General features: G+C 43.2%; 1 protein-coding gene and 1 pseudogene across 3 annotated transcripts in view; one reads left to right on the forward strand and one right to left on the reverse strand.

Moving 5' to 3' along the window:
* Nucleotides 1-25,292, reverse strand: part of ALDH7A1 (aldehyde dehydrogenase 7 family member A1) — a 63,869-nt gene that overhangs the window by 25,948 nt on the left and 12,629 nt on the right. Inside the window, exons 4-9 of one of the 3 annotated variants that reach the window (XM_027770688.1) lie at nt 23,307-23,387; nt 22,568-22,691; nt 19,425-19,557; nt 11,989-12,033; nt 5,824-5,901; nt 3,460-3,557 (exon numbers count right to left, since the gene is read on the reverse strand). In XM_027770688.1, coding sequence (XP_027626489.1) covers nt 3,460-3,557; nt 5,824-5,901; nt 11,989-12,033; nt 19,425-19,557; nt 22,568-22,691; nt 23,307-23,387 — 559 coding nt within the window. Of the gene's footprint in view, nt 1-3,459; nt 3,558-5,823; nt 5,902-11,988; nt 12,034-14,849; nt 14,895-19,424; nt 19,558-22,567; nt 22,692-23,306; nt 23,388-25,292 lie in introns of all 3 variants that reach the window. The other 2 variants (XM_006145525.3, XM_027770689.1) reach the window with 2 other exon arrangements.
* On the forward strand, nt 17,257-18,712 carry LOC102502040 (60S ribosomal protein L14 pseudogene; annotated as a pseudogene).

A 25,292-nucleotide genomic window follows, 5' to 3' on the forward strand; every position in this document is an offset into this window, starting at 1 on the left:
ATTTTAAGAGTTTTTTATTCTTTGCATATTTTAGACTCAAGTTCCTTATCAGATAACATGATTTGTAAATATTTCCCGCCATTCTGTAGGTTGTTCTTTTTACCTTTTTCCTGGTGTGCTTTAAGGAACAGAAGTCTTTAATTTTGATGAAAACTAATTTATCTATTTTTTTGTTGTTGTTGCTTGTACTTTAGGTGTCCCATCTAAAAAAAACCATTGCCTAACCAAAAATCACAAAAAGTTACTATGTTTTCTCCAAAAAGTTTCATAGTTTTAGCTCTTCTACCTAGGTGTTCAATACATTTTAATTTAGTCTCTGTGTACAGGAAGAGGTAGCAATCCAACTTCATACTTCTATATGATACCTAGTTGTCTTAGCACCATTTATTGAAAAGACTAGTGTTCTCCCATTGAGATGTCTTGACACATACGTCAAAAATCAGCTGACTGCAAATATAAGAGTTTATTTCTGGATTTTCAATTCTATCCCCCTGATTTTTATGTGTGTCTTGGTGCTGGGACCACATAGTTTTGATTACTGTAGTCTTACAATAACTATTAAAATAGGGAAATAAGAGTCCTCCAACTTTTTTCTCCTTTTATAGGATTGTTTCAGACATTTAGGGTCCTTTACTTTTCTATATGAATTTTAGGATCAACTTGTCAACTGATGCAAAAAAGACAGCTAAGATTTTGATAGGGTTGTACCGAATCTTAGATCACTTGGGCAGTATTAACATCTTACCAATATTATGTCTTTCAAAAAAATTAACTAATTTATTTAGGTCTTCTTTAATTTCTCTCAATGATATCTGCAGTACTTGGTGTAAAGACATACACCTTGGTGCCAGCAAGTGACGTAGCGGTTAAGGCGCTAGACTCCCACATGGTCAACCGTAGTTTGAGTCCTGGACCTGGTGGCTTGCTTTTTCACTTTCCCTTTCTCTCTCTGGTTAAGTACACATGTCCTATAGCATATTAGAAAATAATAATAATAAAATAAAATAATTCTTTAAAAAAAGCATATACCCTTTTTTAAAATTTACTCTAATTTTATTCTTTTAGATGCTACTGTAAATGGAATTGTTTTCTGAATTTCATGTTTTAGATCATTCGTTATTTATCTTAGGAATAATATACTTGGTGGCCAGCAGGTGGTGTGGTGGTTAAGGTACTAGACTCCCACATGGCCAACCAAGAGTCCTGGACCTGGCAACTTGCTTCCTTACCTCTCTCTCTCCCCCTGCCCTTCTCTGGTGAGCACACGTGCCCAGAAGCAAATTAAAAATAGTAATACATAAAATTAAGTAATTTTTTTTTTTTTAAAGAGAGAGATTTTTGCTATAGGGTATGTATGCATGCTGGAAAGGCAGAAAGAGACAGAGACAGAAAGCAAGAAATCACTCCGAGGGGGATGGCAATGCCACAATCACTTCTCTTCCGTTCTTTCAGGATTTTCGACACACACATACATGCGCCTGATGTGAGTTTTTTAAGCCACCGGGTCTGGGACTCGAACCGCGACTACATGGGAGTCCAGTAACAGAACCATTCTGTCATCTGCTGGTTCCAAATAAAGTTTTTAAAAAATAAACAATACGAGGGCTGGCAGGTGGCATGGTGGTTAAAGGCGCTGGACTTCCACACAGCTGACAGCAGTTTGAGTCCCAGACCTGGTGGCTTGCTCTTCTCTCTCTCTCTTTCTCTCTCTCTAGACAAAGCTGAAAAATAATAATAAATAAATAATTCTAATAAATAAATAAGTAATAAATAATATAATCAAGTTTTGTGTGCTGATGTATTCTGCAAACTTGTTGGCCTCACTTATTAGCTCTAATAATTTTTTTTAATAAGTTTTTTCATTTTTTTCCAGAAGATGTGTGTGCTCACCAGAGAGGAAAAGAATAGCAAGGGAGCACTGTCATGTAGAATGGTCACACTGCAAACCTTTCTCCTCCATTTTTCCTTCCTTTCAGGATTTTAGGCATGTGTGCACACATATCCAGTGTGTTTCTCAAGCTACCACATCCGAGACTCAAACTGTGCAGTCAGCCATGTGGAATCCAGCCACGTTAACCACCACACCACTGGCTAGCCTCTATAAATTCGCTTTTTAAAAGCAATACTGGGGGGACCAGCAGTTGGCATAATGGCTATGTCGCTGGACTCCCATGTAGTCAACTGTGGTTTGAGTTTCGGACCCGGTGACTTAAACTCACACCGGACGCGTGTGTGTTGCATGCCCAAGATCAGGAGAGGAGAATGGAGGAGAAGGGAATGCGGCGTGACCATCCCCCCTGGGGGGTGATTTCTTACTTTCTGTCTCTCTGTCTCTCTCTGTCTTTCCGGTGAGCACACGTGCCCTATAGCAAAAACCTCTCAAAAAAATAAAAAAAAAATAGAAATCGATAAGCCAGTACTATGGCCTGGTGGTTAAGGGAGACAGATCTCACATGGCTCCCAGCCCAAGTAGCTAAAGAAACACACTGTGTGCATATACGTGCATGCCTAAACCTCTGACGGGGTAAAGAAATGGAAGAGAGAATTTTGGCATGACTGTGGGGTGCTTTCTCCTTTTCTCTCCCCCTCCTCTGGTGAGCACACATGCCCTCTACAACGTGGTGTGGGGCAATGCCTGTATACTACAAAGGCTAGCGGATTAACTAGTCAAGTCTCATCTTATGCAGAGGTTGGTTAGTCTAAACTCAAAAATTGATGAATATTTTCCTTGAAAACTTCTTAAGATAGCCATAAAGTACAGTCTGCAAAACTGTATTTGTGCAACTCTTTTTAATCATGTACATACGAAATATAAATAAGAAAAGATCAGATATAAGTCTTCTATCCCACTCTCATTCTAGGTCCCATATTATTGGTCTTATTTAAATTGTGATTTTTCTCTTTTTAATTTATCAAACAGGTCTGCTAGAATTTAAAAAATGATTTTATGTAATTCTACTATAGTCATTTAAAAATAAAATGACATCCTTTTCAAAATACGTGATTTTTTTTTGACAGATTTTTGCTACAGGGTGCATGTGAGTACTGGAGAGAGTGAGTACTGGAGAGACAGACACAGAAATCAAGAAATCACCCCCCCCGGGGGAATGGCCACACCACAATTCCTTCTCATTCTCCTCTAAGGATCTTAGGCACGCATGCACACACGCCTGGCATGAGTTTTAAGCCACTGGATCTGGGACTCGAACTGCGGTTGACTACATGGGAGTCCCACAACGTTACCAATATGCCGTCTGCTGATCCCTCAAATTATGTGATTAAATTTGAGATTTCATTAATATCCAGTGGCTAATTACTGTGTTCTTTCCTTTCCTTTGGACATCCAAATAAATATGGCTGTCTTTGCATGGTAAGTATTGAGGAAGTTAAAAACCAACTTTGAGATTTCACATTTGTACTTCTGTGGGAATTAAAACCGTTTAGAAAGCCAACACTTACCAAACCTCTCCTGCACCAAAAGGGCCACCTGTTTTCCCACCTGAGTGCTCCCAGTGAAGGACAGCAGGTTCACTCGCTTATCTTTGGCCATTGCTGTGCTGCAGGGGAACAGACACGGTCACCCAACTCCAGAAACCCAGCAATGAATGGCAACACCTAATGGTCCCTGGCAAGAAAACACTGGTGTTTTCTTAAAAAGGTAGCCAGTCAAAGCTACAGGGACGGCCATCCCAGGGAGCAAGAGAAGGTCTTCAGAACAAGGAAACACATTTTTCACAAAACCATACAGAACCATACAGTAGAACAGGCTAACCTGCTCTGGGAACAATTTACAGAGAGAAATCCCCTAGAAGTCACTAGTGAAAGCAGAAAGTCCTTCTTGTACTGAGTGGGTGAGGAGATACTATGATGTTTCCTCATCGAGGACTTCAGGCATTTTGTAAACACTTATCCAAAACTGCATAATTCCTTTAGAAAGTAGGAAAACATCTTAAATTATCCCTCATGCGAGCTGACTTACGATGGCTGTATTGAGATTTCTAGTTGTTTCTAAGGGATGTGGATCATACACTATTGAATTGACCCTCTTGGTTCATAGCGCTTCGAAGAGTCTGAGGTAACCAAACAGAGCAACCACAGCAGTAGTCCAAGGTGGCCGGACAGCTCGACTAGATTAATGAGGTAGGCCTCCCAGGTTCAACCAACAAACTTAACACTGATCCCCAAGGCGGCTGCTGTTTAACGCCCTTTTATAAACACCATGACAATCACCTGAACTTCTCCAAGGTCAACATGAAGGACCGAGTGTTCAAGTACCGAGCGGTTAAGTCAAAGAATGCAATACATTTTAAATAACACTATGCACTGTATAGTATGTGGGAGCTAGAGTTCCTAATATTTTCTAATTTATATGAAAAATAAATCTTTTGTGAGATTGCTCAACAAATAGATGTAAGTATGGTGGAAGTATTGGAGAGAGACTAGCATTTTAACCACATCTATATGGATGATAAGACTTCACTGCTAGGAAACGCACCCTCATCAGAACCTAAGCTGGTAATAACCTCAGCTGTCATCACAGGTCAATTATGGTTAGTTCCAGCTTATAAAGGTTCTGACATTATGCTAAGAAGCCAAATACGGGCCAGCCCCTGGCCTGGTGATTGAGGTGGCTGGATTCCACCTGGCCAAGTGCATGGTTGAAGTCCCAGATCGGACAGCTTGAAAAACAAGCCAGACATGTGTGCAAGCATACCCACAATCCGGGAAGGAGGGAGACATGAAGGAAAGGGGATTGCAGTGTGACCAGGCCTCTCGGAGGGTACTTTCTCACTCTCTAAGCTCTCTCTCTCAGGCAAGCAAACATATCCTCTGGCAAAATTAAAAAAAAAAAAAAAAGCCAGACACAAAAGGCAACCTCTGATTCTATTTAGACGAAATGTCCTGAATGGGCAGCTCCATAGAATCAGAAAGCACATTAGTGGTTGCCAGGAAAGGGGGATGGAAGGGGATGAGAAGTGACTGTCGAAGAGTATGGAGTCGCTTTCTGAGATGCTCAGTGTCTGCAATGAGGTAGTGACAGTGCCTGTACAACACTGTGGATAGTCTAAGAACCTGACTGTCTACTTGAGGAGGGAGAATGTATTGGCATAGTAATTATATGGATATTTTAGAAATAAATAAATAGGAGCCAGGAGGTGGCATAGTGGTCGAGGTGCTGGACTTCCATATGGCTGACCACGGTTTGAGTCCTGGACCTGGTAGCTTAAAAATCAGGCCAGGCACATGTGTGTGCATGCCCAAAATCGCAAGAGGAGACTGGAGCAGAGATTGTGGTATGGCCATCACCCCTTGGAGCAAGGGGTGATTTCTCACTTCCCTTCTCTTGGTCTCTGGAAAGTATACGTACCCTAGAACAAAAGTCTTAAAATCAAATAAAAACATATAACATAAATTTAAAAATAAAATAAAAAACCATGACTTTTTTTTGGTCAGCTAAAGAATTCAGACAGCAGATTCTGTTCTCACTTGGAAACGAGATCCCAGCCTACAATTCCATAAACGCTTTCCTGTATTATTAAATACCTTTAGAAACTAAGTATCGGGAAATGAGGAGCTGCCAGTCATCAGGGCAGTTTGTTATTTCAAGGCATAACCACCCTATCAATAGATGCTCTGGGCAATTAAAAGACATCTTTACTCATTCTCCAATGGAGGTCATGTATTAATAAATAAGAGCCCTAAAAGGTCCATAATAATGCTCTCAAAGAACCATTCTCATCACCCTAGCTGTACTAGGTTTCATTATTCTAGTGAAGATAATTCTCATTGGTCATTTCTCGGATACTCTCACTCCCAACCTACCCGATATCCGCTCCACCGCAAGTCAAGGAACAAATGGCCCCGGGCAGTTTGTTGTCCTCCAGAACCTTGGCTATTATCCTAGGGGGGGAAAAAGCAATCACTGAGTCACGATTTAATTTTATTTTTAAATAATTATTTTATTTGACCTTATTTATTTATTTATTTATTTATTTATTTTAATTTGACCCGAGAGGGACAGAGTAAGAGACTAAGGAAAGTGAGAAAGCAAGCTACCAGGTCTAGGGCTTGAACAACAGTCGGCCATGTGGCAGTCCAGTACCCTTAACCACCGTGTCACCTGCTGGCCCTACAATTTAATTTTTTTACATGGTTTTTGAAAAATAAGGAATGAATTCCAACCACCTGATTCTTTTTATTTTCCTTTATTCCAACTTCTTTTCTTTTTTTTTTTAACTTTCTTTTATTCATGAGAGTATGTGTCTGCACTAGAGAGAGAGAGAGAAAAAGGAACCTGGCAAGGTGGCACCTGCCCTATGGCAAAAACTACTGGAGAACTACCGGAGGCTGGAGGATTGTGGCATCGAGAGAGAAAAGAAAGAAGGGAGGAGGGAAAGAAGCACCCTCCGCAAGGTCTAGACATGCTACAGTCCCTCAGATCCTGGGTACTCATGCACATAGAAGCTGGCATTTTTCAGATTGACCAAAAAAGGGACTCCACCCATGGCCGCCATGTAGGATCCAGTGTGATCCTTGAGCAGCCATTGCTACTGAGCCATGGAGCTGGCCCTGATTCTCTGTTCTGAAATTTCTTTCCTACCCCTCAAACATTCAAATCTGGATTTCTCCTCATGTGCTAGAGTGGGGATTTCAAATACAGCAGATTTGTCTTTCCTAAAAGATTCTTGAAGAAAAACACACAGACCATAAGTAGGAGACATGAAGCATAATGCAGACAGTTCAAATCTCATTGTTTCAAATTATGAAGAGAGAAAATATATCTGGTTCAAGATGGCAGACTGATCACAATCCATTCAAATGACAGCTAATAGAGGGACCAGCAAACGCGTAATGGTTATGGACTCCCAACGCTGGACTCCCACGTTGTCGACAATGGTTTGTCTCAGCCCTGGCAGCTTAAAACTCATGCCATACACATGTGCACGCATCCCCAGAATCCCAAAAGGAGAATGGAGAAGGAACTGCAGCATGATCATACCCCCAGGGGGTGATTTCTTGCTTTCTGTCTTTCCGTCTCTCCACAAGCGTGCATGCCCTATAGCAAAACCTCTCATTTAAAGAAAAAAAATGATGGCTAAGAGGTAAAAAGGAAATTAAAAAAATAATAATAAGGGAACCAGCAGTTAGTGTAATGGCTATGTCGCTGGACTCCCACGTAGTCGACCGCGGTTCGCGTCCCGGACCCGGTGGCTTAAAACTCACGCCGGGCACGTGTGCATGCATGCCCAAGATCCCGAGAGGAGAATGGAGGAGAAGGGATTGTGGTGTGGCCATCCCCCCTGGGGGGTGATTTCTCGCTTTCTGTCTCTATGTTTCTCTCTGTCTGTCTGGCGAGCGCACACGCCCTATAGAAAAAAACCTCTCCATAAAAAATAAAAATAAAATAATAAGACTTGGGTCTGGCAGGTAGTATAGTGGTTAAGGCTCTAGACTCTCACATGGCCAAGTGTGGTTTGAGTACCAGACCTGGAGGCTTGCTTTCTCACTTTTCCTCTCACTATCTTTCTTTTGTCAAATTAAAATAATAATAATAATAATAATAATAAATAAAACAAAATAAATAATTATTTAAAAGAAAGAAAAAATAATAAGACCTGGGACGATGAAGGAAATTAGTCATAGTCTCCATTCACAAATGAGATTTTTTAAGAGTTATTTATTTTAATTTTAATTAATTAATTATGCTATAGGCCACTTGTGCTCACCAGAGAGAGAGAAAGTGAAAAAGTAAGCTGCCGGGTCCAGGACTCGAACGACTGTTGGCCATGTGGGAGTCCAGTACCTCAACCACCATGCCACCTGCTGGTCCCTTGCAAATGAGATTTACCATATCTTTGCCAAACAGGGGTCATTTAGAGAAGAGGTAATGGATACGACAGGAAATAGGAAGAGAACCCTCAACACCCAAGGAAAGGCCAAGAAAGAGCCAGGAGGTGGTTTAGTAGTAATGCAACGGGACCCATGGGAAAGGTACCAGGTTTGCATCCAGGACCTCCCGAGCACGACGTCCATGCGTGTGCATACCTGTGACCCAGTCCAGCTGAGATGGGGTGGATCGTGGCATGGGGACCCTGTTGGGGATGGCTTTCTCTCTCTGCCTCTCCCTCTCATGGAGGAAGGACCAAGGTGATAAAGCAGACAGAGCTGGACCTGCCCTGAAGAACCCTTGAGAGCTCAGAACTGCTGTCTACTGGCTTCACACCAAACTCTCTTGGTCAGGAAATATCAGGCTAGGTTTTTTTCTCCTATAATTCAAGGTATCACTGTTACGATGAGAAATACTTTAACGCTATTTAAATCACTTAAAATTGATTTTGAGTTTTAAATAATGCCTCAAGTAATTCTAGCTTCCCTAAAAGAGGATTTTTCTACTCCTTTGTGTTTCCAGAGGACAAACAGAGCAAAGGTTCTCCCTTGTCAATCATCCCAACTTGCTGGCTATTTTCCACCTTGTTAAAATTCAAAAAAGATCCAAATCCCAAACCCACTTCCATAGAAAAGGTAATGTTGTAATACTTAAGTTCCCCAATTGTCCCCCAAAACATCCTTTACATCTGTTTTCGTCTTCCCATCCATTTCAGGATCCCGCCAAGGACTGCGCACTGCAGGTGCCATGTCCGAGACTGGGCTTCAGGTTGCACATTTTCTTCCAAGGACTTTAGGTGTACAGCTCACCTGCACGGTAGGCTGTACTCTCCTTAATTAATGGCAGAGATTTTACTTTGTGCCTGTGGGTTAACAAAACACTTTCCCCTAAAGCATGACAAGCTACTCTTGTGTAGAAACTCTGTTTCCCAGATCATCTGATAAATGTCAGCGTGTTAGCAAAGTTACTTAGACCCATGGCTCATGGTAAAAATGACCCTAAATGATCAGCTCCATCTGAACTAGAATAACTATCTGTGAGCTATAAATAGGAACGGCATGCTAGCTGGCCTTCCCTGAGTACAGTGACACATAACTAAATGTCGCTTGTAGAATCTGAAAGCTAGGCCTACAGAACTGTTACAAAGAAATTTGGCTCCTGTGGGTCATTAGGCTTTTAAACCAGAATAACCCTCTCCCTGTCCAATGTAGAGCTCCATCTTCTGGCACCATGACAGCTGCAAGGACACTGGCTGAAAAAGAATACCCGATATGAACCTGCCAGCAAATTATGCTCCTGTCCTATGTCTTTATTTTTTAAATAAATTTATATTTTACTTGCCAGAGAGAAACAGAGAGACAGAAAAAGCAAGGGGGAGAAAGCACCCCCCAATGGGGCATGGTCACGCCACAATCACTTCATTGGCTCCATCCTGTCAGGATTTGGGTGTGGCCAGTATGTTTTCAAGCTGCTGGGGCTGAGATTTGAACCACAGTCATCCATGCTGGATCTAGTTCCCTCAGCTGGCCCCTACCCTACATCCTTCTAAATAGATAGAAGGACCTACCGTATGTGGCCTGTGGCCATCTAATGAGTCTGATCATTCAGTAGAAGCTACATAGACCTCCCAACCTCCCAGTAAACACTGGCCCACCGTTGGTTAATTCCAGCAAAATCTGCCATCATTTTACATATTGTGTTCCATTATAAAATAAGAGAATATTTTCAATCCTCTGAAAACTATCAACCAGCATATTTATTGGGCTATCAGAAAAGTCATGACATAGTTTTCTGTTTTTCTATCCAAAATGCATCATGACTTTTCTGATGACCTAATAATTACTACGCGAACATTTCAGTCTCTTCAAACTATTGAAGAATTTTTTTTTTTAACCAGCTATTTAACAACCACCAGCAGGGCAGTTCACTACGTCTACATTAACTGTTCTGTTAAAAAAAATAAAATTTTAATTACCTGAGAAATCTCTTCACTTTTACGTGTTCTACTTAAAATTTAATTTGAACACCACTGCCTTAAAGGATATTGATTCATCAATCACATATTCCCTCAATTTAATATTAATGCAAACTCCTTCTCTCTCAGCCCACTTTTCCATTCCCAAACCCCTGCAGCTCACAGATCTCCTAAGATTAAGAACCCTCTTACGAGCGAACTCTACCACAGGCTGTCTGCCGGCAATGCCTAAATCAGAATGTAGACCATGCAATTGACAGAACATTAAGGGTGCATCAGCACCCTATGTGGGAAGGTACCCATTCTAGTCATCTTCCAAATTCCAGTATAATAAATTAGTAGCACTGATTTTTATGGCCTAATTAGAGATGTTAAATTCTCAAGTTTTTCTAAATAGAACACTCATAATTTTTAAACCAAAAAACATGGTTCATATAAAATAGTTAGATGACTCTTGAATTAGTAATAATGACCAGTTCTGTTTTGTTAAGTGTATTAAGCAAAAGCAATAAAAATAGGGGCCAGCAGGTGGCATGGTAGTTAGGGCACTGGACTCCTATGTGGCCAACTGCAGTTCGAGTCCTAAACCTGGAGGCTCACTTTCTTTTTTTTTTGGAGAGGTTTTCGCTATAGGGTGCTTGCGCTCTCCAGAAAGACAAAGAGACAGAGAGACAGAAAGCGAGAAATCACCCCCCAGGAGGGATGGTCACGCAATCCCTTCTCCTCCATTCTCCTCTCAGGATCTTGGGCACACACGCACATGCGCCCAGCGTGAGTTTTAAGCCACCGGGTCCGGGACGCGAACCGCGGTCGACTACGTGGGAGTCCAGCGAAATAGACATTACACTAACTGCTGGTTCCCAGGCTCACTTTCTCACGTTCTCTCTTTCTGTTTCTCTCTGGTGGGCACATGTGCCCTATAGCAATTTTTAATACATTTTTTTAAAAGCAATAAAAGTATTCAATGCAGGCCGGCAGGTGGCATGGTGGTTAAGGCACTGGAATTCCACATGGTCAACTGTGATTAGAGTCCCAAACCTGGTGGCTTGCTTTCTCACTTTCCCTCTTTCTCTCTCTCTGTTTCTCTCTGGTGAATACACATGTCACATTGCAAATTTATTGTTTTCTGTTTTTGTATTTTTTGCTATAAGGTACATGTACTCACCAAAAAGACAGAGAGAGACAGAGAGACAGAAAGCAAGAAATCACCACCACCACCACCCCAGGGGGATGGCCATGTCACAATCCCTTCTCCTCTATTCTCCTCTTGGGATCTTGGGTACACATACACATACACCCAGTGTAAGTTTAAACCACCAGGTCCAGGACTCGAACCCTGGTTGACTACATTGGAGTCCAGCAATGTAGCCATTACACCATCTGCTGGCCCCTGTATTGCAAATTTTAAAATAATAATAATTAATAAAGTTAAATAAATAATTATTTAAAAATCCAATGGGTAGAAATGTAACCACAAAACCATTCATTTGTTGAATGGTTATAAAATATGGCCCTAAACTATAAGGATATTTCCTCTCCACAAACACTGGAGATGTTTTCACTTACCAAGTTATAAAAGAAAAAAAAAAAAAAATCCTGTAACAGCTCAAGTTCAACCCTGTCAATATCTGGCAAATTTCCACCAAGTTAATTTAAATTATATGGCTCTAAAAGCTCTGCAAACTGCAAATTATATACAAATGTTATTATAACCAAAAGAGAAAGAGGATGTCCAGATTCCATGTTTAAATAAACATGACATTTTCACACTGGACTAAAAACTCAGAGTTGTGGGCCAAACCTGTCACGTAGTGGTTAAGGGCTCTGGATCACACAAGGCTGAGCATGGTTCAAAGCCAGCCCCACGAGCCTGAAACACACCGAGCATCTGTGCATGTGTGCCCAAGGTCCTGACAGGGAGGAAGCATAGAAGGGGTCACAGCGTGACCATACCCCATTGGAATGCTTTTCCCCTTCCCTTCCCCTCTCTCTGTCTCTCTGTCTCTCTGTCTCTCTGGCAAAGCACGCATCCATTGATAACTAAAAAAAATAATAATACAGTGCCTACCAACCACTCTTTCAAGATACTTTCATACCCAGGAAAAAGAAAAACACACATACTTACTTTGTGACAGCCACGCTGATGAGGGAAGTTGTTGGAGCTCCTTTCCTTAAGAGGATAAAAGAAAGAAACTTAACTTGATGGAAACTATGAACACTTCATTACCGAGCAGAAGCAAAAATACGTGAGAAAAAGCTCTGTCCAGCTGAACAACTAACACAGGACTCTAGTAACCGAAATAGAAATCTATCTTTCAGCCTGGCACCTCTGGGATCTAAGGAGCTACAACATTTTTTTTTTTTTTTTTTTTTTAAAACAGTCATCCATGCTGGATCTAGTTCCCTCAGCTGGCCCCTACCCTACATCCTTCTAAATAGATAGAAGGACCTACCGTATGTGGCCTGTGGCCATCTAATGAGTCTGATCATTCAGTAGAAGCTACATAGACCTCCCAACCTCCCAGTAAACACTGGCCCACCGTTGGTTAATTCCAGCAAAATCTGCCATCATTTTACATATTGTGTTCCATTATAAAATAAGAGAATATTTTCAATCCTCTGAAAACTATCAACCAGCATATTTATTGGGCTATCAGAAAAGTCATGACATAGTTTTCTGTTTTTCTATCCAAAATGCATCATGACTTTTCTGATGACCTAATAATTACTACGCGAACATTTCAGTCTCTTCAAACTATTGAAGAATTTTTTTTTTTAACCAGCTATTTAACAACCACCAGCAGGGCAGTTCACTACGTCTACATTAACTGTTCTGTTAAAAAAAATAAAATTTTAATTACCTGAGAAATCTCTTCACTTTTACGTGTTCTACTTAAAATTTAATTTGAACACCACTGCCTTAAAGGATATTGATTCATCAATCACATATTCCCTCAATTTAATATTAATGCAAACTCCTTCTCTCTCAGCCCACTTTTCCATTCCCAAACCCCTGCAGCTCACAGATCTCCTAAGATTAAGAACCCTCTTACGAGCGAACTCTACCACAGGCTGTCTGCCGGCAATGCCTAAATCAGAATGTAGACCATGCAATTGACAGAACATTAAGGGTGCATCAGCACCCTATGTGGGAAGGTACCCATTCTAGTCATCTTCCAAATTCCAGTATAATAAATTAGTAGCACTGATTTTTATGGCCTAATTAGAGATGTTAAATTCTCAAGTTTTTCTAAATAGAACACTCATAATTTTTAAACCAAAAAACATGGTTCATATAAAATAGTTAGATGACTCTTGAATTAGTAATAATGACCAGTTCTGTTTTGTTAAGTGTATTAAGCAAAAGCAATAAAAATAGGGGCCAGCAGGTGGCATGGTAGTTAGGGCACTGGACTCCTATGTGGCCAACTGCAGTTCGAGTCCTAAACCTGGAGGCTCACTTTCTTTTTTTTTTGGAGAGGTTTTCGCTATAGGGTGCTTGCGCTCTCCAGAAAGACAAAGAGACAGAGAGACAGAAAGCGAGAAATCACCCCCCAGGAGGGATGGTCACGCAATCCCTTCTCCTCCATTCTCCTCTCAGGATCTTGGGCACACACGCACATGCGCCCAGCGTGAGTTTTAAGCCACCGGGTCCGGGACGCGAACCGCGGTCGACTACGTGGGAGTCCAGCGAAATAGACATTACACTAACTGCTGGTTCCCAGGCTCACTTTCTCACGTTCTCTCTTTCTGTTTCTCTCTGGTGGGCACATGTGCCCTATAGCAATTTTTAATACATTTTTTTAAAAGCAATAAAAGTATTCAATGCAGGCCGGCAGGTGGCATGGTGGTTAAGGCACTGGAATTCCACATGGTCAACTGTGATTAGAGTCCCAAACCTGGTGGCTTGCTTTCTCACTTTCCCTCTTTCTCTCTCTCTGTTTCTCTCTGGTGAATACACATGTCACATTGCAAATTTATTGTTTTCTGTTTTTGTATTTTTTGCTATAAGGTACATGTACTCACCAAAAAGACAGAGAGAGACAGAGAGACAGAAAGCAAGAAATCACCACCACCACCACCCCAGGGGGATGGCCATGTCACAATCCCTTCTCCTCTATTCTCCTCTTGGGATCTTGGGTACACATACACATACACCCAGTGTAAGTTTAAACCACCAGGTCCAGGACTCGAACCCTGGTTGACTACATTGGAGTCCAGCAATGTAGCCATTACACCATCTGCTGGCCCCTGTATTGCAAATTTTAAAATAATAATAATTAATAAAGTTAAATAAATAATTATTTAAAAATCCAATGGGTAGAAATGTAACCACAAAACCATTCATTTGTTGAATGGTTATAAAATATGGCCCTAAACTATAAGGATATTTCCTCTCCACAAACACTGGAGATGTTTTCACTTACCAAGTTATAAAAGAAAAAAAAAAAAAAATCCTGTAACAGCTCAAGTTCAACCCTGTCAATATCTGGCAAATTTCCACCAAGTTAATTTAAATTATATGGCTCTAAAAGCTCTGCAAACTGCAAATTATATACAAATGTTATTATAACCAAAAGAGAAAGAGGATGTCCAGATTCCATGTTTAAATAAACATGACATTTTCACACTGGACTAAAAACTCAGAGTTGTGGGCCAAACCTGTCACGTAGTGGTTAAGGGCTCTGGATCACACAAGGCTGAGCATGGTTCAAAGCCAGCCCCACGAGCCTGAAACACACCGAGCATCTGTGCATGTGTGCCCAAGGTCCTGACAGGGAGGAAGCATAGAAGGGGTCACAGCGTGACCATACCCCATTGGAATGCTTTTCCCCTTCCCTTCCCCTCTCTCTGTCTCTCTGTCTCTCTGTCTCTCTGGCAAAGCACGCATCCATTGATAACTAAAAAAAATAATAATACAGTGCCTACCAACCACTCTTTCAAGATACTTTCATACCCAGGAAAAAGAAAAACACACATACTTACTTTGTGACAGCCACGCTGATGAGGGAAGTTGTTGGAGCTCCTTTCCTTAAGAGGATAAAAGAAAGAAACTTAACTTGATGGAAACTATGAACACTTCATTACCGAGCAGAAGCAAAAATACGTGAGAAAAAGCTCTGTCCAGCTGAACAACTAACACAGGACTCTAGTAACCGAAATAGAAATCTATCTTTCAGCCTGGCACCTCTGGGATCTAAGGAGCTACAACATTTTTTTTTTTTTTTTTTTAAAGTTTTTTATTTAATTTTATTTTATTTTTAAATTTGACCAGAGAAAGAAAAGGAAAGTGGAAAGCAAATCACCAGGTCTGGGACTAAAACCATGGTTGGCGCAAACCATGGCCAGCCATGTGGGAGTGTCCAGCACCTTAACCATCACGCCACTTGCTGGTCCCCAGGAGCTACAACATTTTTATGAACACAAAAATGGTAGCAAGCAGGACCAACAGGTGGTGGCATGGTGGTTAAGGCACTAGACTCCCGCATGGCTAACCATGGTTCAAGTTCCAGACCTGGCAGCTTGCTTTCTCGCTTTCCCTTTGTCTCTCTCTGGCCAAACTAAAATAAGAAGTATAAAACATAAAGTTAAATAAATAAATAAATAAATCTTAAAAAGAAAAAAAATGGCACAGGAACCAGCAGTTAGCATAATGGCTATGTCGCTGGACTCCCACGTAGTCGACCACGGTTCGTGTCCCGGACCCAGTGGCTTAAAACTCACGCCGGGCGCGTGTGTGTGTGTGCCCAAGATCCCTAGAGAAGAATGGAGGAGAAGGGATTGCGGCGTGACCATCCCCTCTGGGGGGGTGATTTCTCACTTTCTGTCTCTCTGTTTCTCTCTCTCTCTCTGTCTGGCGAACGCACGCGCCCTATAGCGAAAACCTCTCAAAAAAAAAAAAAAAATTGGCACCAAGTAATTCTGACCCTGCTCACTGCAGAGGTCACAGGAATTGTAACATCCACATTGACCAATCATGGCCACTGAGGGAAGCAGAAATCTATCAATGGGCTGCATTCACAAAATGTCCATTGGAGGGTTTTAAGAGCTGAGGAAGACTCTGAAACTAGCCTTTTTGGATTGCAATGCTGCAGAGCGTGGGTCCTTTGGACAACCAAATGCCAAATCATTGATCTCCTCAACTCTGGTCTGTTTTATAGTTTTTGAGTACACTCAACTGAGCACTGCATTTTTAATAAAAGAATGATTTATTTAATCTTATTATTTTTAATTTTGCTATAGGGTATGCATGCTAACAAGACAGAGACACAAAAAGAGAGAAGATGAGAAATTAAGCCAGCAGCAGGTCCAGGTGTCAAAGTGCAGTTGGCTATGTGGGAGTCCAGTGCCTTAACCACCCACCACCTGCTGGCCCATTGAGTACTGCCTTTAACACTCAGTAAATTACTAATGCAACAGATGTAATAAGGGTCTAAACTAAGTCTCCTGATTCTCTTAGGGTCTGCACCGCACATGAAAGCTAAAAATAAGCAACTGTTTATCTTCTATAATATATACTTTTTTTTCCTTTTTTTATAGAGGTTTTTGCTATAGGGCGCATGCGCTTGCCAGAAAGACAGAGAGAGACAGAGAGACAGAAAGTAAGAAATCACCCCCAGAGGGGATAGCCATACCACAATCCCATCTCCTCCATTCTCCTCTCAGGATCTTGGGCACGCACGCATATGCACCCGGCGTAAGTTTAAGCCACCAGGTCCGGGACACAAACCATGGTCGACTACATGGGAGTCCAGTGACATAGTCATTATACTAACTGCTGGTTCCCAGAGATGAAAACTTTTAAGTGTCGGTGGCAACACTGGTCAAGTGCCTCAGCATCACTTGAGAGTTCACTATCAAATTTTTATTGAAAAAAAAGTGGCACACTTGAAAAAGAATGTCATAGCTTGGCCCCCAAAGCACAGTGAGTAAGTGCCAGGCAGAGGGAGCCAGATCCCACATGGCTGACCACAGGCTGAATCCTAGTCCCAGCAGCTTAAAAAAACAGGCTGGGCATGTCTGCGTGCACACTCAAAATCCTGGCAGGATGGAGAAATGAAGGAGAAAGGATTGCAGCGTGACCAAGCCACACGGGAGGCAGTGGATGCTCTCTCTTTCTCTCTCTCTGGTGAGAACAATATACCCTTGGACAATAAAAAAAAATACATATACTAAAAAAAAAAAAAAATGATGTTAACAACACAAGTTTATTTCCTGTCACTTATTTACTTTATTTTCTGTTGGGGGAATGTGATGAATATGAGTCCAAGCAGTGGCATGGTGGTTAAGGCAGCTGGATCCCACATGGCCAACTGTGCAGTTTGAGTCCTGGACACAGACAGTTGCCTGGCGCATGTGCGTATATGCCCAAAAGCCCAAGAAGAGAATGGAAGAAAAGAGAAGGGGCTTCTCACGGGACGCCGGCAACATGGCGTTGAGGCGCTTTGTGGAGGTTGGCCGGGTGGCCTACGTCTCCTCTGGCCCGCATGCCGGAAAGCTGGTTGCAATTGTAGATGTTACTGAGCAGAGCAGGGCTTTGGTTGATGGACTTGCACTCAGGTGAGGACACAGGCCATGCCTTTCAAATGCATGCAGCTCACTGACTTCATCCTCAAGTTCCCACATAGTGCACGCCAGAAGTACGTGTGCCAAGCCTGGCAGAAGGCGGGTATCAGCACAGAATGGGCAGCCACGAGATGGGCCGAGAAGATTGAAGCCAGAGAGAGGAAAGCCAAGATGACAGATTTTGATCATTTTAAAGTCATGAAGGCAAAGAAAATGAGGAACAGAATAATCAAGAATGAAGAAGCTTCCAAAGGCAGCTCTCCTGAAAGCTTCTCCCTAAAAAGCATCTGCTGCTAAGGGTACAGATGCCTCCGCTGCTGCTGCTGCTGCCGCCGCCAAAGTGCCAGCGAAGAAGGTAACAGACAGAGGCAAGAAGGTCCCAGCCCAGGAGGCTCCTGCTCAGAAAGCCGCAGGCCAGAAGGCCGCACTGCCTCCAAAGTGCAGAAGGGTCAGAAAGCTGCAGCCCAGGGACCAGCAGTTAGCATAATGGCTATGTTGTTGGACTCTCATGTAGTCAACTGTGGTTCGAGTCCCAGACCCAGCGACTTAAACTCACACCAGGTGCGTGTGCGTGAGTGTCCAAGATCCTGAGAGGAGAATGGAGGAGAAGGGACTGTGGTGTGGCCATCCCCCCTGGGGGGTGATTTCTCGCTTTGTCTGTCTCTCTCTGTCTTTCTGGCGAGCGCACGTGACCTAAAGCAAAAACCTCTACAAAAAAAAAAATAAAAAAAAAGAAAACTGCAGCCCAGAAAGCACCTGCAAGAAAGCATAAGAGGCTGTGATAGAAATAATAAACATTCTGACATTTAAAAAAGAGAGAGAGAGGGACCAGCAGGTGGCGTGGTGGTTAAAGCGCTGGACATTCCCACATGGCTGACCACAAGTTCAAGTCCTGGACCTGGTGGCTTGCTTTCTCACTTCCTCTCTCCCTCTCTCTCTCTGTCTCTCTTTGGTCGAATTAAAATAATAAATGGATGAATAAATTTAAAAATTAAATAAAAAAAGAGAGAGAGAGAGATGGGGGGCTGATTCTTACTTTCTATGTGTGTGTCTCTCCCTCTGTCTCTCTCCACCAAGTAAACATGTCCCATACCAAATTTTTTTTAAATAAAAAATAAAAGAAAGAATATGAGGGTCAGCAGGTGACATGATGGTTAAGGCACTGGACTCCCACATGGTCAACTGCAATTCAAGTCCCTTCCTAGAGAAGGGACTACACCCTGGGTAGTAGTATCACAGTCGATTTCTAAAATACCTATTTGGGGGACCCGCAGTTGGTGTAATGGCTATGTCGCTGGACTCTCATGTAGTTGACCGCAGTTTGAGTCCCGAACCTGGTGGCTTAAACTCATGCCGGGAGCGTGTGCGTCTGTGCTCAAGATCCCGAGAGAATGGAGGAGAAGAGATTGTGGCGTGACCATCCTCCCTGGGATGGTGATTTCTCACTTCTTTCTATCTCTGTCTCTCTCTGTCTTTCCGGCAAGCACACGGGCCCTATAGCAAAAAATAAATAAATAAATAAAAAGAATATCTATTTGGGATGGAAATGGAGCTTTAAAGAGGGCACAATGCTATGTGGGAAAAATAATTATCACTAAAGGTAAAATCTACAGTAATTCGTAATCATTATACAGCTAGCACGCCTTAATATGTTAAATAAAAGTGGATATGGACCAGCAGATGGCATAATGGTTACGTTGCTGGACTCCCATGTGGTCAACCATGGTTTGAGTCCCGTGCCCAAAATCCTGAGAGGAGACTGGAGAAGGGATTGCAGCATGGCCATCCCTAGGGCGCGATTTCTCACTTTCTGTCTCTCTCTGTCTCTCCAGTGAGCACAAAGAGCGCATACACCCAAAGCAAAAATCTCTCCGCAAATAAAGAGGATGGTCAGTAGAAAACTTTTCGCTATTCCTAAAGTGCTTTTCATAGTATTTGAAAATGGCTACCTCTATTGCCTTCTTACTATTGGACGAGAAGGTGCGCCCGTCTTACCAAAGACACACGTTCCCACAGATCATCGCAATGGCGTTGTTCCAACCGTACACTGCCACGGGGAAATTGAACGCAGTGATGATCCCAACCAGGCCCACAGGGTTCCACTGTTCAATGAGCGCATGGCCAGGTCCTGAGGACAAAGACACGAACACACTGAAGCATGATAATTTAATGCAAGTCAAGTTGGTAAGACCAAAGCCAGAACCAGCGCCATGGCAGAAGCTGGAAGCCATGCAGGAGGCATGAGTTTGGTTCCAAGGCCAACATGAACACACCTGTAATCCTAGCCACATGAGAGTTTGGCACAGGAGAACCACAACACACAAAACCCTGTCAAAAATACTTCTGGGGGCCGGCAAGTAACATGGTGGTTAAGGGCGCTGGACTCCCATGTGGCAGACCACAGTTCAAGTACTGACCTGGCAGCTTGCTGGCTTGCTTTCTCACTTTCTTACTTTCTCTCTCTCTATTACTCTGTCCCTCTCTGGTTAAATTAAATAAAATAATTCTTTTAAAAAAATACCTATTTCTGGGACCAGCAGATAGCATGATGGCTACATCGCTGGACTCCCATGTAGTTCAAGTTTTGGACCCAGTGGCTTAAACTCACACTGGGCGCATGTGCATGCATGCCCAAGATCCTGAGAGGAGAATGGAGGAGAAGGGATTGCAGTGTGGCCATCCCCCCCGGGGGGTGATTTCTTACTTTCTGTTTCTCTGTCTCTCTCTGTCTTTCTGACGAGCACACGCGCCCTATAGCAAAAACCTCTCAAAAAAACAAACAAACAAACAAACAAAAACCTATTTCTGTCTCTCTCCCTTTCCTTTTCTTTCTCTCATAAAGGAAACAAATAAACAAAGGCCAACAAAGTCTGCTATCTTTCGTTTTCAGAACAAAGGTGCCCCAGACTAGAGGAGAGCACAGGTGCCCGCAGCGGATCCTGTTCTGCAGCTGTGGGACAGCGTCAGGAGCGTCAGGGGCGTCACGCACACCAGCCAGGGCTACCGCTTCACTACCTACAGATCCTAACACTACTCACTGTCCTCTGATCCCCCTCTGATCCCCCTCGGAACTCTGTGTAGCTCAGAGCAGTATCAGCCTCATGTGGGACACAAGGAAACTTATGGGGGGACAAGCAGGGGTGGGACGCAAAGGACAGCACGTGGCCAGACAGGAGTTGACTCTTGGGCCTGTGACCTGGTGCCTGCCAAGACCTTGGGCCAACCTCTACAGTCAAAACTAGGAAACTCATTTGTGGGAGGGAAAATAAAACTCTAATTATGACATATACGGTCAATGAATTAACTGCAGAAACCTTTACATTCACTATAGGAAAACTGAAAACACAGAAATATTTGTATTTTAAACACAAGCTTTAACATCACCCATAACCCAACCCACAGGGGCTGTAAAGACCCAGAGCAAAAGAGTGCAGGTGTTCATGAACCTGGTTAAAACCAGACCAACTAGGGGGACCAACAGATGGCATAAAGTTACGTTGCTGGACTCCCATGTAGTCGATCACGGTTTGAGTCCTAGACCCGGTGGCTTAAAACACGACAAGCACTGTGCGTGTGTGCCCAAGATCCCAAGAGAATAGAAGGGATTGTGGCGTGGTCATCCTCCTGGGGTGAGTTCTCACTCTCTGTCTCTCTGTTTGCATCTCTGTCTCTCTCTGACAAGTGCACATGCCCTATAGCAAAAAAACCTCTCTAAAAAAAAAAAAAACAGGCCAACTAGGAAAACACACCAGAGACGTTAATGCTTCTGGCCATGTTCACAGGCCTGCTGGGACTGAGGACCTGGCAGGAGCAGCTCTGTAGTCCAGCCATTCCCCTCCCTGGAGAGGCGACATGCCCACACCACTCTTCCAGCAGGGCCTGCCTCCTCTCCTTCTCTCTCCCTCTCCTCCCTGATAATGCTGCCTCTTGCTCTCAACCCTCTGAGTCTGGATCCCTCTACCCTCGGGATAAAACCCAAACCCCTCAAGAGGAAAAGTACCTTCTCCTCAGCTTCCCTGTTCCCTCCTATCACAGCTTCCAGCTGTGCCCAAGCAAGACCGTTCTTCAAATAGGCCATGTTCTTCCATCTTGAGCTTTGGCCCTGGCTTACTTCCTGGTTAACACAATCCCTGCTGCTAGCAGGTGGCATGGCACGTAAGGCACTGCACCCCACTTGGCTGACTCCATAGTTCGAGGCCTGAACTTGGCAGCTTGAAAAACGTATCAGGCATGAGTGCGTGCCTGCCCAAAATCCTGAGAGGAGAATGGAGAAGGGATTGCAGCCCGGCCATCCCCCGGGGGTGATTTCTCACTTTTTCACCATCTCCATTTTTCTCCAGGGAACACCCAGGCCCGTATCAAAAAAAAAAAAAAATCCCGTAGCCAAAGGGGGACGTGGCAGGTACTGCCAAGACACTGTTCTGGAGCCACATGGAAAACCGGGGTGGATTCCCAGTCCAGCAGGGTGGCCAGTGTAAGAGGCCTGCGACATAGTTCTACCCTGGGAAGGACAAAAAGGAGGGAGAACGAGGGACAGAGGGAAGGAGGGGGGAGAAAAAGGGGAGGGACAACTCCCTGGCCTAGTGTTTGTGGGTTTTCATTCTGCGTCTCAGGACAGGGGGTCTCTTAAACATCTGGGCTTCAGGAACTGACATAAGTAGAACCCCTCAGCTCAGTTTTCCACTGACAACCCACTTTCCACAGCCCCTCCCTTCTTTCTGGAGGCTCATACCCTCTCTGTGACTGCAGCTCTAATTTTTCGTGAGCGTGAGACAGGAAACCATGAGCCACTGCTCTGAACCCCCTGTTCTGCACCCCCATGTTCCTGCATCAGCAAGTAGTGTGGTGGTTGAGGCACTGAACTCCGACATGGCCAACTGCGGTTCGAGTCCCAGACCTAGTAGCTTGCTTTCTCACTTTTCCTTTCTCTCTCTCGGGTGAAATTAAAAAATAATGAATAAATAAATAAATAATTCCTTTTAAAAAAATAAAACAAAACAAAAGTTTCTGCAGCTAACGCTTTCCCTTGTTTTACTCTGCCTTTCCTAGGAAGACTGAAGCTGTTCTCGCGGCATTGAGCTGCTCGGCACCACCATTACCAGAGCACAAAGCTCTGCGTAGCCGACTTCATCACTTACTCTCTGAAGGCAGGATGGGTCCCCCAATCATCCGCGACAAGCCAACTGCGTAATCACAGATATCCACGTACTCTTGAACTTCGCCCACACCTTCCACTAAGATTTTCCCCATCTCCAAAGACACCTACAAATTAAAAAAAATAAAATTGAGCAGAGTTTGTCCATCAGAATTCATGTTTTAAACATCAAGGATGAAGACAGAGCACGTTTTGTTTTATTTTATGAAGGTAATAGGCTGAAGAAAGCGTGCTCTTATTTTTCTGAAGAATTTCAACCCCTGATCACTGTCTTTCCTTTTTCCTGCCCATCTTGTTAATGTCTCCTCCAAAAAAAATTTCTGAAATGTATACATTTCTTCTCTTTTGGGACCAGCAGTTAGCGTAATGGCTATGTCGCTGGGCTCCCATGTAGTCGACCGTGGTTTGAGTCCTGGACCCGGTGGCTTGAAACTCATGCCGGGCGCGTGTGCGTGCGTGCCCAAGATCCTGATAGGAGAATGGAGGAGAAGGGATTGCGGCGTGGCCATTCCCCCTGGGGGGGTAATTTCTCACTTTCTGTCTCTCTGTCTCTGTCTGTCTGGCGAGCGCATGCGCCCTATAGCAAAAACCTCTCAAAAAAAAAAAAAAAAAGAAAAGAAAAAATTCTTCTCTTTAAAAACTCCATAATCTTCCACACGGAAACAAACGACAGCCTCACTCTCCACTGTGTGGATGAAGTACACACTACAAACACGACTTACCAGGTTTCCTAGGACTTGAATCTTCTCCCGCAAGGCATCGCCAATTTGTCTTACTATTTCTCCTCGCTTTGGAGCAGGAATCTAAAAAAATTAATAAATAAATGAAATTTTAGTGTCTGATTCAAAGTATAAAATAGTGTCTATGAGACAGTTTTAGACATATGTTGTAAAAAAAATCAAAGCACAGGGGCCGGCAGGTGGCATGGTGGTTAAGAGTGCTGGACTCTCACATGGTTAATTGCAGTTCGAGTCCTGAATCCAGCAGCTTCCTTTCTCATTTGCCCTCTCTCTTGCTGTCCCTCCCTGGTCAGATTAAAAATAAATAAATAAATAAATTTAAATAATTATTTTTTTAAAAAAATCAAAGCAGAATCACTTTAAGAAGACTTTTACGATAACATCGAGATGTGATGTGGCTAGGAACTAGGCTACAATTCGGATTTAGGGATTCATGGAGTTAGTATCTACTGAGAGGGTCAGAGGGAAAAGAGGGTAAGAAATAAAACTGCCGTCAGAGCTATAAATACAAAGGAAATAGAAAGGGTACTGAGACTGAGAAAACGGCAGGGTTGGGGGACAGGAGGATGCTGGCAGGAAAAATCTCTAAAGAAGTGAGGCAGAAGCTGAAACCCAAGGAGTGGGAAAGCTGGCCACAGGAATACCTTTCCCAGGAAAAAGAAAAATCATGTGAGAGCAATCTATGGAAAGTAAAAGTGGTTGGTTGGGAAGGCCAAGGTATCTAAAGCAAAAAGCTTTTAAAAAGGCAAAATCTTGGGGACCAGCAGTTAGTGTAATGGCTATGTCACTGGACTCCCACGTAGTGGACCACGGTTCGCGTCCCGGACCCAGTGGCTTAAAACTCATGCCGGGCACGTATGTGTGCATGCCCAAGATCCCGAGAGGAGAATGGAGAAGGGATTGAGGCATGGCCATCCTCCCTGGGGGGTGATTTCTCACTTTCTGTCTCTCTGTCTCTCTCTGTCTGTCTGGCAGGTACACATGCCCTATAGCAAAAACTCAAAAAAAAAAAAAAAACAAGGCAAAATCTTACTCCGGGTGCAATTCAACATCTTCAATAATTTTTAAGGGACCAGCAGATGGCGTAATGGTTACATTTCTGGACTCCCACGTAGTCGACCATGGTTCAAGTCCCAGACCCACTAGCTTAAAACTCACACCAGGCATATGTACACGTGTGTCCAAAATCCCAAGAAGAGAATGAAGGAGAAGACTGCTGCAAGGCTATCCCCCTAGAAGGCGATTTCTCGCTTTCTGCCTGTCTCCCTGGGAAGTGTGCATAAACAAAGCAAAAATCTCTCAAAAAAAAAAAATTGCATTCTCAGGGTCTGCAGGTGCTGGACTCCCACATGGCAGACCATGGTTGAAGTCTAGGACTTCAACCATGGCGGCTTGCTTTCTCACTCTCCCTTTCTCTCTGTCTGTCTCTCTCTGGTCAAAATTGAAGAATAACGATAAATAGAATTAAAAGTATATAATAATTGCATTCTTTTAATATCGCCAGTGTATAGGGAGAGAATAAAGTGAAAGGCAAAGAGCAGACGCAAGGAGATTGATGAAGAATGTATTCTAGGGCTAGTCCCAGCACTTCGGTGGTTAAGGGAGCCAGATCCCACATGGCCAACTAAACAGTTTGCATCCCAGCCCCAGCAGCTTAAAGAACACACCAGGGGGGCCAGCGGTAGCGTGGTGGTTAAGGGTGCTGGGCTCCCACATGGCTGAGTAGTTCAAGTCCAAACCTGGCAGCTTTCTCACTTTCCCTCTCTCTCACTCTGTCCCTCTCTGGTCAAATTAAAATAAATAAATTAATTAATTAAATTAAAATTAAGTATTAAAACCCCACATATTATAGGAGCCTAGGTAAAAATTATAAAACTTAATTTTTTAAATTATTTTATCATTTTTTTAAAAATTTGCTATAGGGCATGTGCACTCACCAGAGAGAGATGGGGGGAAGGGGGGGAAGGG

The sequence above is a fragment of the Tupaia chinensis genome, unplaced genomic scaffold, assembly GCF_000334495.1.
Source record: "Tupaia chinensis unplaced genomic scaffold, TupChi_1.0 Scaffold000152_1, whole genome shotgun sequence".
In the NCBI taxonomy this organism is placed as follows: domain Eukaryota; kingdom Metazoa; phylum Chordata; class Mammalia; order Scandentia; family Tupaiidae; genus Tupaia; species Tupaia belangeri.